This window comes from Dendrobium catenatum, unplaced genomic scaffold (genome assembly GCF_001605985.2).
Source record: "Dendrobium catenatum unplaced genomic scaffold, ASM160598v2 original_scaffold_209899, whole genome shotgun sequence".
Classification (NCBI taxonomy): domain Eukaryota; kingdom Viridiplantae; phylum Streptophyta; class Magnoliopsida; order Asparagales; family Orchidaceae; genus Dendrobium; species Dendrobium catenatum.
This window is the reverse complement of record NW_021528311.1, coordinates 867,636-882,929: the sequence shown is the minus strand read 5'-3', so window position 1 is coordinate 882,929 and position 15,294 is coordinate 867,636. Positions and strand designations below refer to the sequence as shown.

The window sequence follows — 15,294 nt, the reverse complement described above, 5'->3', positions numbered from 1 at the left end:
TTGAAAACTATCAAACATTAGAGCAAAGATTAATTTCAAAGTAATTGTGAAATAATAAATAAAAAAATAAAATCAATTTTCTTTTAACCTATTATGAAAGAGAGAATGAATCAGAAATCTCTTAATCAATTTATTAAAGATGAAAATTACTTAGTTTGAATCAACCTATTGCAATATTGGGATTAATTTGCTTTTACTAGAACATGATGAAGAAGATGATACAAAATAGAACTCCCCACTTTATTTTATGTTAAAAATCTCATGAAGATATTTGTAGTAATCATGTGAAAAGATTCATGATATAATTTTTCCTACCATAAAGTATAAATAATAAAAAGGAAAGAGAAAAATAATAGAAGAGAGAGAAAAAATAATAATTCAATTATTTTGAAAGAATAATTCAAAATAATTTCAACAAATGCTATGAATTAATGTATATACAATTAATGATAAATAATAAATAATTAAAGCAACTTCAATTAAATGAAGCTAAGTTAAAATGCAGAAGGATAGGTGTTTAATTAATCCGAGTAATTCAATTTTCAAGATATTATAATTTACTATTAAAAATAAATAAATATTAAGAATGTACAATATTTTTTACAAAATAATCTAAATAAATTTGTTAAACAAATAATCTTTATTTACAATTAATTTAAATTTTATGAAGATTATTTATTTTTTTCTGCTAAATAATTTTGGTAAAACAAATAAACTTTAGTATTTGAATATGCTGTCAAAAATTAATGCAAATATGGGCAAAGAATTTTAATAAGCATTTTTTTTCTCCTTTTAATTTAAATTTAATTAGTGCTTTAATTTTTAACTTGTTGAACTCAATTCACAATTATGAATTGAAATTATATCTATTATTACCTAATTTAGAGAATTTATTAACAAACATATAACTACCTTAAATATTATGTGGAATGAGATGAAGCTGATACAAGCTCCTGCGGTAGTGATAGAGTGAGAAGCTCTGCTAGGGTTTCCTTTGGCGTGCCCCTTCCCGCTTCTCCTGCCGTTTTGGGGAGGACTTCGCCTGTAGGATGTCCTCCTCCGCCTTTCCCCCTTTAACCTACTCTCCACCTTCTCAAGCCCCACTAGCTAAGGAACTCCAGCACTAGAAGCTACTTCTCACCTCCCAGACTCATGTCTCACATGATTTCTCAAACTCTCTTGCTCACCACCCCACAAAAAATTTCATAGCCCATTTCACCAAAAACCAATTCGATGCTGGTGCTCCGGAATGGTCCCTCTCTCTTGTGGGTTACTCCATTGGTAGACGACCATTCAACGAAACCCTTCTCTCAGCCATCAAGAAAGCATGGTCCCTTAAAGAAGAGCTCTCCCTCTTGACTCTTGATGATGGGTTCTTTCTGCTGAAGTTCACAGCCCTAAAAGACTATGAAATGGCATGGACTAGTGGTCCTTGGTTCTTTTTCGGGAAGTTGTTTATTCTTCAAAAATGGTCACCAGACTTCATTCCGAAACGTGAAGACTTTTCTTCCATACCCTTATGGATCAAAATAAAAAACCTTCCTTTCTCTAGCTGGACTCCGGAAGGAATTTCTAAAGTCGCCAGTTGCGTTGGTGCGCCCTTGGCGGTGGATGCCTTAACGGCTGCTAAAATTAGACTCACTTTTGCCAAAGTATGCATCCAAGTGAATTGTTCCACCTCCCTTCTAGATGAGATTTTCATTTAAGTTGAAGGAAAAATCATCCTTCTCACTGTTCTTTACGATGACTGAAAGCCGACGCCATGCTCTTTCTTCAGTTCTATTTACCACGCCCCCCTCAATGCCCCCAAAACCCTTCCCCTCCTCCCCATATATTGCCTCCTCCCAGAGGCCGCAACACTAACCGTAAACCGCGCAAACCACTACCTCCCCCCCTCACTATACAGAAACCTCCTCCCCCTATCTCTACTCAACCCTCACTGCTTCCCAATCCCCAATCTCCCTTTATCCCAAATCTTAACTCCCCCTCTGAATGCTCCATTGAAAATCCCTTTCCTCCTCAAACATTGCCCCCTCCAACACTTCCTACCAACAAAAAATTTGCTTCCCTACTGGATATCTAGGAGGTCCCCTCTACCTCCTCGTTCCCACCTTAGGAACATACCTCTACTGCTCTTCCTACAAGAAAATCCTCTATCCCACCCGAATCCACAACTGTCACCCCTTCGAGTAGCTCCTCTGCCAGACCTCTTTCCTCAGAGAAATCTCCTCTCATCACTGAAAACTTCCAAGTTCCACCTATATTATCATCCCACAGTCTTAATACTAGTAATAGCAATAGTAATGATACACGACAAGACCAACCTGCCTCTAAACAAACCTCCAAGAACAGAAGAAATTGGAATGCCAAAAAGGTTTCCAACAACCAGAACAAATCTAAATGATCCTTCTTAGAATGGCTTCCTGGAACATCAGGGGTTTTAACAACCAATCCAAAGTCTAGTCTAGTAAAGCCCTTGTTTGAAAATACAATCTAGATCTCCTCTTTATCCTGGAAGCCAAAATCTCTTCTCTCTCTTTAACCGATAATTGGTTCTCCTCCCATTTGGTTTTCTCTCACGAACAATCCCACAAAAACTTCTCCCTATCTAACCCCGGTCGCATCTGGATAAAATGAAATGCTAAAAAGGTCTCCTTCAGACCTCTACTCACCACCACCCAACTCATCCATGGTCTTATCCAAATTAACAATGCTGATGTTTGCTACATTACTACGGTTTATGCCTCCAACTCTGTTTCTGAGAGACAATTGCTTTGGAATCATCTCTCCAATATTGCTGAGGATATTGCTTTGTGGTGGGCAATACTTGTTGATTTCAACTGCTACAGTTTTGAATATGAAAAGGCGGGAGGCAACCAGATCCCTCTCAGTAAGCTTAGTGAATTGAATAATTTCATCTTTAAAATTGGTGTTTTTGATTTGGCATCAGTGGGGCATTTATACACTTGGTATAATAAAAGGTTTGAAAACCAAATCCATATAAAGCTGGACATAATCCTTACTAATGATGCCTGGTTGAGCAGTTATTCTAACACCTTCTACACTATTGGGGACCTGGGCATCTCTGATCACAGCCCAATCATTCTTCAAGCTGACAACTTTCCAAATCATAAACACCACTTCATTTACAAAAACTATTGGCACAAGATTCCTAATTTTTGGGAGGATATTATCCAGGTTTTTTCTCAACCTGCTTCTGCTAGTCCCATTTGTGACCTATACCAAAAACTAAAAGCATTGGAACAGTGTATCAAACATAGAAATTGGAACTCTTCTAATAAGCTTAAAGATGAAGTTGAGGCTCTCTCTTTAGCCCAAAATACCTGCTTGCTCAAATCCAGGAGTATCACCTAAGCACATCTCTCAATGCTGGGCTTAAAACTATTACCCTCCAACTTTCCTCTGCTCAAGCTTGCTAGTTTAACTGGATCTCACAAAGAGGCAAAGCTAAATGGTTATCATCGGGTGAGGATAATCTGAAGTTCCTCTACTCTAAGATCAAATACATAAACAATATCAATCAGATCATATCCATTCTTGCTAAAAGGAACTTGCACACTGAAAGAACTGAGATTTGCAATGCTTTTATCAATCACTTCACTAAACTTTTCAATGCCCCCACTCAACTCCACCCGCCTACTGAACCCATTTCTCCTAGGAACACCATCCCACCTACCCTTATTGCTGAATTGATTAACCCTGTTACTATGGATGAAATTAAGCAAGTAGTTTTCTCTACTCCTGCGAATGCTTCTCTAGGCCCCAATGGTTATACTTTTGAATTCTTCAAAGTTACCTGGAATGTTATTAGCAAAACAAGTCTGTGATGCTGTATTATCCTTCTTTACCTCATCTTCTCTTCCTAGACAAGCCAATAATACTGCTATTGCCCTTATCCCAAAAAAGCTCCACTCCTCCACTGTCACTGACTACAGACCAATCTCTTTATATAACTCCTTTTATAAAATCATTGCTAAGATTTTGGCTAATAGGATGAAAAGTGTTATGTCATTTATTGTCCATCCTAGCCAAACTGGTTTTATTAAAGGCCGTATTATCTCTGATAACATCATTTTTGCTACTAAATTGCTTGCCAACTTCAACCGGAAAGCCAATAACAAATATTTTTGTGCTAAATTTGACATCCATAAAGCATTTGACACAATCTCTAGGCAATTCCCGCTTAACCGTCTTCGTGACAAAGGTTTTCATGATAAGTTCGTCTCTTGGATTAAATCGTGCATCTCAGACGTTCATTTTTTGTGGCTATCAATGGCTCACTGGAGGGGTACTTTTACTCTTTAACCGGCTTAAGGAAAGGCTGCCCACTCTCCCCGCACCTATTTTCCATAGTGATGGATGGTCTCTCTTCCTGTTTTGAAGAAGTTGTGGCTAAGAACGAATTTTTGGGTATTTCTACTGGTAACACCACTATAACCCATATATTATATGCCGACAATCTTCTTGTTTTTGCAAAGTCTGATCAAGATAATGCCAGGAGGCTCAATATCATTCTCCAAAGTTTTGTTATTATGTTGGGCCTCTATACCAACCCCACAAAAAGCACCATCATTTTCTCCAAAAATTCTATGCCACATTCTGACATCTGTAATGCCCTGAACATCCAACAAACTACACAGCCTATAAAATACATTGGCCTTCCAATCTTCTGGAAAAAACTTGCCCAGGCTGATTACCAACCCTTATCTTGAATATCACTAAAGCATTGGAGGACTGGAAAGCCAAAACCCTCTCTTTTGCTGGCAGAATTCAATACCTCTGTTACACCATTTTTAGCACTCTTGCTTACTAGATTAGAGGAACTTATATTCCTAAAGCCTACTTCAAAACTATCACTAAAATTTGCTTTAGATTTCTTTTTACCTGGAATATTGCTGAAAGAAAGCTTCACGAGATAGCTTGGAAAGACATGTCTTCCCAAAAACAAAGGTGGATTGGGGCTCCCCTCTATTGACTCTTTATGCTTTGGCTTTAGCTGTTCTCTTATCTTGAGATTCCTCAATACTGATAATCCTCTGTTTGACTAGTGGAGGAATATTTATCTCTCATTTTGATGCCCCCCTCCTAAACAGTGCTCTAGCTATTGGAAAAATCTTTGTGCTGTTGCTCAAAACATAAAACACTGTCTCATAATAAAAACCCACTCTCACAGCAAACTTTCTCTTCTATGGGATCCTTGGTGTAATGTCAGCTCACTCATGGAAAAAATGGCTTATATGGCTGACCCCCCTAGACTTGAGAGCTATAATCACTAGTCGGTTTGTGACATTATTAGCAATGCTAATTTGGTTATCCCAAGTTTTCTCCCCCCTATATCACTAATGCTATTAACATGGAGACTATTCAGAGCTCGTGTACTGGCATTCTCTAGTTAAATTCAAACAAAGTCACTTTAAGAGGCTTCAAAAAACATTATTTTGATAGTCACCAATCGATCAACTGGCATAAATTTTCTGGCATAAACACTTTACATTAAGATACTCTTCCTATGCTTGGCTGGCTTTTAAATGTGGCCTTAAAACAGTTGACCAGTTGTCCCGTCGTGGTATCCATATGAATGCCACCTGTATTTTTTGTGCTATGAAACCTAAAACGCACTCACATATCTTCTTTGAATGTGATTTTTCTTATGGGATTCTCCTTTCACTTATTCCCCAATTCCATTCATTGCTGCTCAGACCCAACATTGCTGAGACCTACAGCTTTATCGAGGACTATATTGATAATAGAGATTACCACAATTTATATATCCTTTTAATTAATGCTGGTATCTATTACATTTGGCGTGCTCGTAATGACAGAGTTTTTGGTAACAACTATGAATGTCAAACTACTGTGGCCAGGAAATTAAAAAAGCAATTCTTTACAAACTAGAAAATTGGGCAAACACTCATTCCCTTAGGCACCTGATTGCCCGAGCTGCTTTATTTGGAAATTCTGGATGGTGTTTGAATTTTATTTTGACCTATGTTCTTCTGCTGGTTTGCCCGACCTGGCTGTGCTCGTGCTAGTTGTCCGCAAGTGGTTTTGGTTTTTGCTCTTCGATGGTCTTCTTGGCAATCAGGATTATCGTTGCTGCTCATGTACGTACATTTCTGGACGTGTTTTTGCTGGACAATGATGACTGCTGCAGCTCCTCATTCCCCTTGGATGGTCTTCTCGGCAATTAGGGGAACTCTGATCATCTTTGATGAATTTTGACGGTTTTGACGGTTCTGCATCTTCCTGCAGCCTGAGTCCTTGGTTTTTTTGTCATTACTCTATTTTGGGTTTCATTTTTATTGTGTATTTTGAGTGTTTTTTTCTTCTAGCTTTTGGTGGGGGTCCTTCCTTTTTTGTGATTTTTCTTTACATTTAGCAATATATGGGCTTCTGCCCCCAATTTACAAAAAAAAAAAAGAAGAAGCTGATTTAATTAATATTAAATACTAACACTCTCCGTAGACAAAACAAGATGAAAAACTAAAAATAAGAAGTTTTGACCCAAAGAAATGTTGGAACAAATGTAAAAAAAAAAAAAAAAAAAAAAAGGGAAATTTCGCTTGCTTTTCAACTTATTTTGCTATTTTTTCCTCCGTCTCTTGACTCTGTCCTCTCAAAACCAGAACCAGAAGAGAGTTCCCTGTCGCCCTTGCTGACTTTGAGGACGTTCCCGTTCAATAGAGACGCCGCCGCCGACGATGAACGGCGGGCCTTCGGGCTTTCGTACTCTCTCTTCTCTCGCTGCCTCTGTCTCTTTCTCTGTGTTTCGGATGCTTCGCTTCGGTTATCCGTGTTGAAATCCCTGTTTTTGTATCTTTCGATGAATTTTTTATTTTTATTTTTTCTTCTTATTGCAGAGAATGCCCCGGTAACCAGGAATCTTGTGATTTTTTGCGCTTTCCTCACAGTATTATTCGTGGCTCGAGGCCGTTCTACTAGTCTTGGATTCTCCTACCAGGTATCCTGTTTCATCTGTCTTCTTCCTTCCGACGGTTCTCGGTTACCAGTTAATTTATCAAATTATGTAACGTGTACAATTTTTTTTATTAATTGCTTTTTATTTTGGCTTCCAAGTTCTACTCTCGTAATATTAAGCAGTTCTTCAAAACAAAAATTGTGAAATTTCATCGAAGATTGTGATTGCTGTCCTTCGAACAATATATGCATAGGTTGGCTAGATCTGCGAGGGATGCATTTGCAATTTTTATTAAATTCTACGTGCACACCTAACATATTTATGAAAAACTGCTGTCTTAGAGAGCATCGTATGATTGATGGTTGTATTCATCAGATCTGAATTTAGCTTAGAAAGTTAGAATAGAAATTGAGAATGGTGTTTAGAGAGCTGTTAAGCGTAGCCTCATATCTCGCTGTTGGGGTGAGGCTTTTTGCTAAGTCAGATAGCCCTTATCTTCATTTTGGAGTAGCATCGATGCATTGAATTAAATTCCGGTGAGATACTGACTCCATGGATTTTGGCAAAGCACTTGCGAAGTTAAAGTTTATGGAAAGGTGCAGGTATTTCAGGAAGAGATTTTTGAGAACTAAAAAGAAGAGTGGAATTTGGTGGAAAAGGGGATTTGAGTAGCATAATATCTGGTCTCTAGGAGAGATAAAGAAGGGGGTGAGAGAGAATGTCATCTCATGATTGAAAAATATGGTATGTAGATAATAAAATCATGTGCATTTTGTCTAAATCTGCAAGCGTTTGCATTGCATTGATATTTTTGCCAAGTTTGATAAGATGATTGGAAAGCCTAGGCTTCCAAATCCTCTTTAGATTGGCCTTTGAATAGGGTGTTGTATAGAGGATCTCTTTGGGAGGGGTGTTGGTCATAATCTAAACCCAACTTGTGATACAAGGGAGGCTGAGGATAACAATGAGTGAGTTGTTGATCATTATAGTCCAAAAAAAATAAAAATAAAGAAATGCTAGCTGGAATCCCAACGATGCGCATGTGATGCTAAAGTTTGTGGGCAGGTGGGTGTACAAGCTGGTTGTGAGATTTTTTTAGAGCAAAAAAGGGATGTAGTTGTTGGTACAAAAAATTGAGTAGCACTCTCTCTAGTCTCTAGGAGAGTGAGATTTGATTGTATTTTGGAATTAAAATCTATTGATTGATGCACGTTGTCTCAATTTGAAATTTTATGCATTGCATTGATATTTTTGTCAAGTTTGATGAGAATGTTTGGAGATGTGGGCTTACAAATATTCCCAATATGGGCCTTCAAATGGTTATGTTGGTGAGCATATTTTTTTTTTTTGAGGTTTATTGATCATATGATCTAAAATTTTCCTATGAACCAAGAATGGAACTCAACCATGACCAACCTCACTAAAATAAGACAAGAAAGATTTCTCCCGGATCTTTTTTGATGTTTATGTTTGTTGGGAGACTAGTGCAGGGATTTGAGGAACACATTTCTTAAAAGCGCTTTGGCCTTTTTACTAGAGGTTATGCTTTAATTAATATTTTAGAAGACTTATGATTGGGTACTAAAATAATTGATTTTATGCAACTTGAAAAAAAAAAAGTTGTGTATGCATTCATATGATTTTTATTATCTTGATCTAACTAATGTACCCAAGTTGGGCATACAAATAAGTGCATTTGATAGCATATATTTGAAGGTTGTTATCAATTTATTACCATTATTATTAGCCTTATCTAATCTAATTGATGAAATTGATGACGGATGAAATTGATGATGGATTTATTAATTCTCATTTTCTATTCGTTTTTGTTTTGTGTTGCATGAGATGCTAAATCTATAATGTACACATATTTTGGCACAATTTCTATCCATGTTACCCTTAGCCTACCAATTCTAAATGCTAATTTTATCTATTCATTTTATGGGATGATTTTCTATTATTTGTTGTACATGTCTACACCACTCAAGTCTATTCTCCATTATCTTTTCTTCTATAGGTTCTACTCACAATGCCCCTCTAATATAACCATATTAATCTTTCTTTTCTTGTTCTATCATAAATCAATCTTAACATTCTAATTTTTATCGTGTTCAACTTGGTCATCAATGACATTTTTACTATCAATCACTTGACATCATACAACATAGCCTATCTAATAATGTTTTCTTAAAGTGTAATTTAGGTTTTCATGCTATTCTCTTATCTCATAATATTTTTGAAGTTCATCTTTATTTTTGCCACCCAACTTTAACTCTAGAAGTTATATGTTCTACCATTATTATATTATATATATATATATATATATATATGATATATATATATATATATATATATATATATATATATATATATATATATATATATAATATATATATATAGATCCTAGATAATTAAACTTGTTGCATCATTGCACCCCTTTGTCTTCAAATAATATTTATTGATAATTGTTAATATCATAAACAAAAATAGTATATCATACGCTTTATCTATGTTCTACTAATCTTAAGTCCGTTCATCTTGTAAACATTTTATATAATATTTTAACTTTTCACTTATTTTATCATATGACTCACCAATAAGAATGTAATTGTCATTTGTGAAAAACACACATGATAGAGTTTCTCTTGAAGATCCTTTGTAAGAATCTCCTTCACCAATACAGAAGAGCAAAACTTAATGCTCATTCTTCTTATTGTAACTAGGAACTTTTTGGTCACTCCAAAATTATTTCTAATATTAGTCAATGGTCATTCTTACGTATTTTTAATAACTTCAACATACTGTTGTCAACATTTAAAAATTTATAAATAATAATTTATTATTCCTTGTTGTCTTCATCTTTAATTAAGATCATGTTATCTTTTCTTTTAATGCATCCAACTTGATCAAAATTTTTAGATCAAATAAAATAAATAAATAAATATAATATATATATATATATATATGTATTTAGATCTCTTAACTTGGCCACTTCATATATCTTTTATTTCTTAACTTGGCCATTTCATATATCTTTTATTTTCTTTGGTAGCTAGTTTATTTAATAAATCTTTAAAAGCTGCTCTTTGCAGACCTATAACTTCATTTTAATTATTATAAATCTCAACAATATTCATCTTTTATTATTTTTTAAAAGCATATTTCTTTTCCTTATAATCCTTTATATCTCCTTACTCCACTATCAAGTTTTTTGAACATTTTATTTTTGGAATTCCTTAAAAATCGTCTGAAAATTTTCTTTATAGAATTAGCCATCTTATCTCCATTAAATTTAAGAGATTTAAAATTATATTTTTTCTTTTGTAATGTTTGAAGTCTCCTCACTCCACTATCAAGTTTCCTGAATAATTTATTTCTACACACCCTTAAAACATCTATGGCAATCTTGTGAATGGAACTAGCTATCTTTTCTCATATAAGATTTTAGGCATTTTTTTACAACTCAATAATGGGGATGAATTGTGTTTATTAGCATAAGAATTATCTCTAGAATCAGCTAGTAGTGCATGGTTATTGAGTTGTAACTGTCACATTATATTGATTCTTTTACTATATAGAGCGGGGTTCTTTATTGACAAAGATTAAACCATAATTCCCCTTCTACTATTGTATATATATAAGGTTAGTCTAACCTAGGTCTCATTCCCCTGCCTTTCGCTGGAATTGTCACACCCTATTTGCATTTGCACGCCGATGTTGCCAGCCATTGCCTAACGTTGATGCTCACCTAATATCATTGTACTCACTCATGCTAATGCTATTACTACTGCTTGATCACTTCTTATATCAATCATTCTTTATTCTTAGTGATTTGAGTTAACTCTTGGATTCTATGACTATTTTTCACACAATATTATGACATCTCCACCTCTCAATAATTTGAAACCCTCCTTCACCATTGTATTATTACCAAGTTCAACGGTATAAATTCTCTCTTACGGTTGGGGGCCTTTTGCTTCATTGTTAGTTTTGACTTTTGACGACAAGCATCTTGATGTTTATCCTCTAGATTTCCATCACATCAGGTTTGCAAAATGGCAAGCATTTAACTACGTTTAATAGCAGTCTTAAATCCTCAATTGCCTTTACTATCATGTTTCAAGACTTTGCCAAGGCTATATATGATTTTTTCATTTCTACCTATTTCAGGAAAATGATATCTTTCATATTTACCTTCTGTATTATGAGACCTTTCCTCTTTATTCAAAATCAGGAATATTATAGCAAATTGAGAGAAAAATGTGGTATGTTACTTTAATATGTTCCATTCAGTAAAGATCTTACTGTCTAATATAATCAAAATGAAGAATTTCTTACTGCTAAATTTATCTATTGCCTTGCATAATTTCCATGCAACATGTACAATCTCAATTAATGCTAGACTCCACGGTTCCTAACATTGAATATCTCTTCCGATTTTGTAATCGTTGGGCTCTCAACTTCTCAACCTCTTACTCTTGAGTTGTTATCTTTGGTCGTTGGCTAGAGGATTGGTCAGGGTAGTCATGAACTCAATGTTTGTTATAGGATTTGATGACCAAATTGCACACAACAATATTAAAAACAACAAACTTACTTCAAATAGATCCATAAATAGCTCCAAGGGGGTTATAATTACTAATCTCCAAGCAAGGAAAAACAATATACAAGTTGATTCACTGTTCGAGAGATGAATTGTCTCTCCCACAATTCGTAGCAGCTACTAGGAATAAAAAAAACTCCCACAATTAAAATTCAAACATAAACCCTAACCCCACAATCTCTTCTCGTAAATGGCCCAAAATCCTCTAATAAATACCTCTTACATATTTCCCAAAGGGTTCCCCCCAAAGCCTCTTCTCCTATAGGTGATTGGGGAGGTCATGGGCCCCACCTGGGTACTTGTGCTACTACCCACCTTGGCATCCCTTAACGAGGATCCATTGGAGGACAAGTCTAGTGCCAGCAGCTGCGGTAATTCCAGCTCCAATACTGTATATTTAAGTTGTTGCAGTTAAAAAGCTCATCGTTGTACTTTGGGTTGGGTCAGTCGGTCCGCCTCAAGGTGTGCACCGCTCACCTCGTCCCTTATGCCGGCGATGCGTTCCTGGCCTTAATTGGCTGGGTTGTGCCTCCGACGCCGTTACTTTGAAGAAATTAGAGTGCTCAAAGCAAGCCCACGCTCTGCATACATTAACATGGGATAATGCCACAGGATTTCGGTTCTATTGTGTTGGTCTTCGAGATTAGATTAATGATTAAGAGGGACGGTCGGGGGCATTCGTATTTTATAGTCAGAGGTGAAATTCTTGGATTTATGAAAGATGAACCACTGCGAAAGCATTTGCCAATGATGTTTTCATTAATCAAGAACGAAAGTTGGGGGCTCGAAGACGCTCAGATACCGTCATTAGTCTCAACTATAAATGATGCCCCCAATGTAGGAAGGCACAAGTTGCTTTTCATTAATCAAATAAATGAAGCGATATGTTGCTTGTGCCTTCGATTGTTGGTTGCGAAAGAATAATTAGACGTGCGGAGGCCCTGGCAGCCAGCGTGCCCAGGGCCTGACTGCCATCGTGCCTAGGCCTTGGCTGCCAGTGTGCAGTGTTGCCAGCTATTGCATCAGTAGTCCCCTCCCAAAAAAGTCACATTATCCTCAACACGAAAAGAGGGGAACTGCTTCTGGATGATACTGTAGGGCTCCCATGTCGCCTTATACTCTGATAAATCATTCCACTTGATCGGCACCTCCCTAATCCCCCTGTCTCTTTGGCACAACCCGTTTACCTCTAGTTGTTCGAATAACACCTCCATATCCTTTGATAGTGTGGCTGGTAGTGCGGGCAAGGGTGTGGGATTTCTAATGGCTTGTATCAGTTGTGATACATGAAATACAGGATGGATGGCTAAGGTCGGTGGCAACTATAGGCGATATGCAACTGCACCAATGCGCTCTACTACCTCATAGGACCCAAAGTAGCGGGGGGAGAGCTCATTCCTTTTTCAATCCAAAGTCTTTTGTCTGTACGGTCAGATCTTCAGATAAACCTTGCTATGCTCTATGTTGATGTTCCTTCAATTCTATCAAAATCCGTTCCCTTTTTCCCAAGTAGATGTTCCTTTGCTCCACTGATGATACTTGTGTGTTGTATGCCCATAATGTATTAGATGAGGGGGATGCCTCATTGCCTCCCATATAGGATTTTAAATCTTGTTGTTTGGGCTGCTGTATGATATGAAGTGTTATACCAATATTCTGGCCTGACTAACCACTTAGCCCACATCTTTGGTGTATCTGATTCAAAGCATTGAAGATAAGTCTCCACGCTGTGATTCACCATCTTTGTTTGGCCATCCGTCTGGGGGTGGTAAGTTGTACTCTGCATCAGGATAGTCCCCTGTATCTTGAATAACTCCATCCATAATTGGCTCAGAAAGTCCTTGTTCCGATCGGACACAATGACTTCAAATATGTCATGTAAATGGACCACCTCTTTAGTGAATGCGGCTACCACCGACACCGCGGTGTATGGGTGGCATAAGGGAATGAAATGAGCATATTTGCTCGATCTGTCCACGACCACTAGGATCGCAGTGAACCATTTCGATCTAGATAGTACCTCAATGAAGTTCATAGTCACCCCTTCCCACACTTTCTCGGATAATGTCAAAGGCTTTAGAAGTCCATCTGGAGCCATAGCCAAGTATTTGTGTCTTTGACACACATCACAACTTGCCACCAACTCCTCTACATCCTTCCACATACCTAACTAGTATAGCGCCATTGCCAATCTATGATATGTCTTCTGAACTCATGAATGTCCCCCAATAGCTGTGCTCCTGTGTCGTGAAACTCCTGCAACAAGAGAGGGATGTGTGACGATGTCCTCGAGAGCACAAATGTCCCCGATATAGCAGCTTCTGACCCATTAAAGAGTAATCAGGATGGCTATCCTTGTCATGCAGTAAGTTTCTCATGATCTTATTCAGCTCTTTATTCTGCTTGCCCTTCACGCTTCAAGGCCTCCCAATCCACCACCATGGGAACATATAGAGCCATAACTTGAGGGGTCTTCACTATGCCTAGGGAGAACATCTGTAGCTTTATTTTTCAGCCCGGGTTGTACTAAATCTCGAAGTCATAACCCAACAACTTGGGAAGTCACCACTGATGGTCCTTTGTCACCATCTTCTGCTATAACAGAAACTTCAAACTCCTTTGGTTGGTCCTGACTATGAAGTGTCATCCCAACAGGTAAGGTCGCCACTTCTATATTGCTAACACTATCGCCATTAGCTCACTCTCATTCACTGATTTCTGCCTTGTCCTAGCAATCAACACCTAACTGAAATAAGCTATGAGCCTCTGACTCTGCATGAGAATTGCTCCCAACCCATAGCCTAATGCATCAGTCTCTACTGCAAATAGTTGGCTAAAATTTGGTAGTGCTAACATAAGGACACTCGTCATGACTTTCTTAAGTTGCTCAAACGCTTAGGTGGCTGCTTCCCCCATTTGAAACAATCCTTCTTTAATTGCTCTGTCAATGACCATGCTATAGAGCTGCATCCTCTCACAAACTTCCTATAGTACCTTGTGAGTCCTAAGAACCCCCTCAATTCCTTCAAGGTTTTGGGTAAGGGCCCCTCTAACATAGTCTCTATCTTGGAAAGATCTGTAGCTACTCCTGCTTTGGACACCACATCTCTCAAATACTCTACCTTTTGTTGTGCAAAAGAACACTTCTTCAAATTGACATACAAATGATGCTCCTTCAATGTTACTAACACGATCCTCACGTGCTCCACATGTTTTGCCTCAGATCGACTATACACCAAAATGTTATCGAAGAAAACTAATACAAACTTGTGGAGGTAGGGTTGAAATATCTTGTTCATAAGGGACTGGAAAGTAGCTGGGGCGTTGGTAAGCCCAAAAGGCATTACCAAAAACTTGTAGTGGTCTTCACGAGTACTGAAAGCAGTCCTGTGGATGCCAGCAAGTCGCATTTTGATATGATGACATCCTGATTTCATATCAATCTTGGAGAATATCACCGCCCCATATAACTCATCCAATAACTCACCAATGACTGGTATAGGAAACTTATCCAACACTGTTTTCTTATTTAGAGCCCAATAATCTACACAAAATCTTTAATTATCATCCTTCTTCACCAATAATACAAGATTGGAGAAGGGACTAATACTAGGATGAATGATTTGCGCCTCCAACATCTTGATTAATCTCTCAATTTCATCATTCAGGACTTGTGGGTATCGGTAGTGTGGTGTCCTAAAATCTAAATTGGAAGAATTATTCATTTATCCTTTAAATAAACAATAATAAA

General features: G+C 37.2%; 1 protein-coding gene across 2 annotated transcripts in view; it reads left to right on the top strand.

Moving 5' to 3' along the window:
* The first annotated feature begins 6,587 nt into the window (after positions 1 to 6,587).
* The window catches only part of LOC110096265 (rhomboid-like protein 20), a 61,507-nt gene continuing 52,800 nt past the window's right edge, over positions 6,588 to 15,294 (top strand). For both annotated transcript variants that reach the window (XM_020822126.2, XM_020822125.2), the window contains exons 1-2: positions 6,588 to 6,747; positions 6,882 to 6,982. In XM_020822126.2, coding sequence (XP_020677785.1) covers positions 6,723 to 6,747; positions 6,882 to 6,982 — 126 coding nt within the window. In that variant the 5' untranslated portion in view covers positions 6,588 to 6,722. The remainder of the gene's footprint in view (positions 6,748 to 6,881; positions 6,983 to 15,294) is intronic.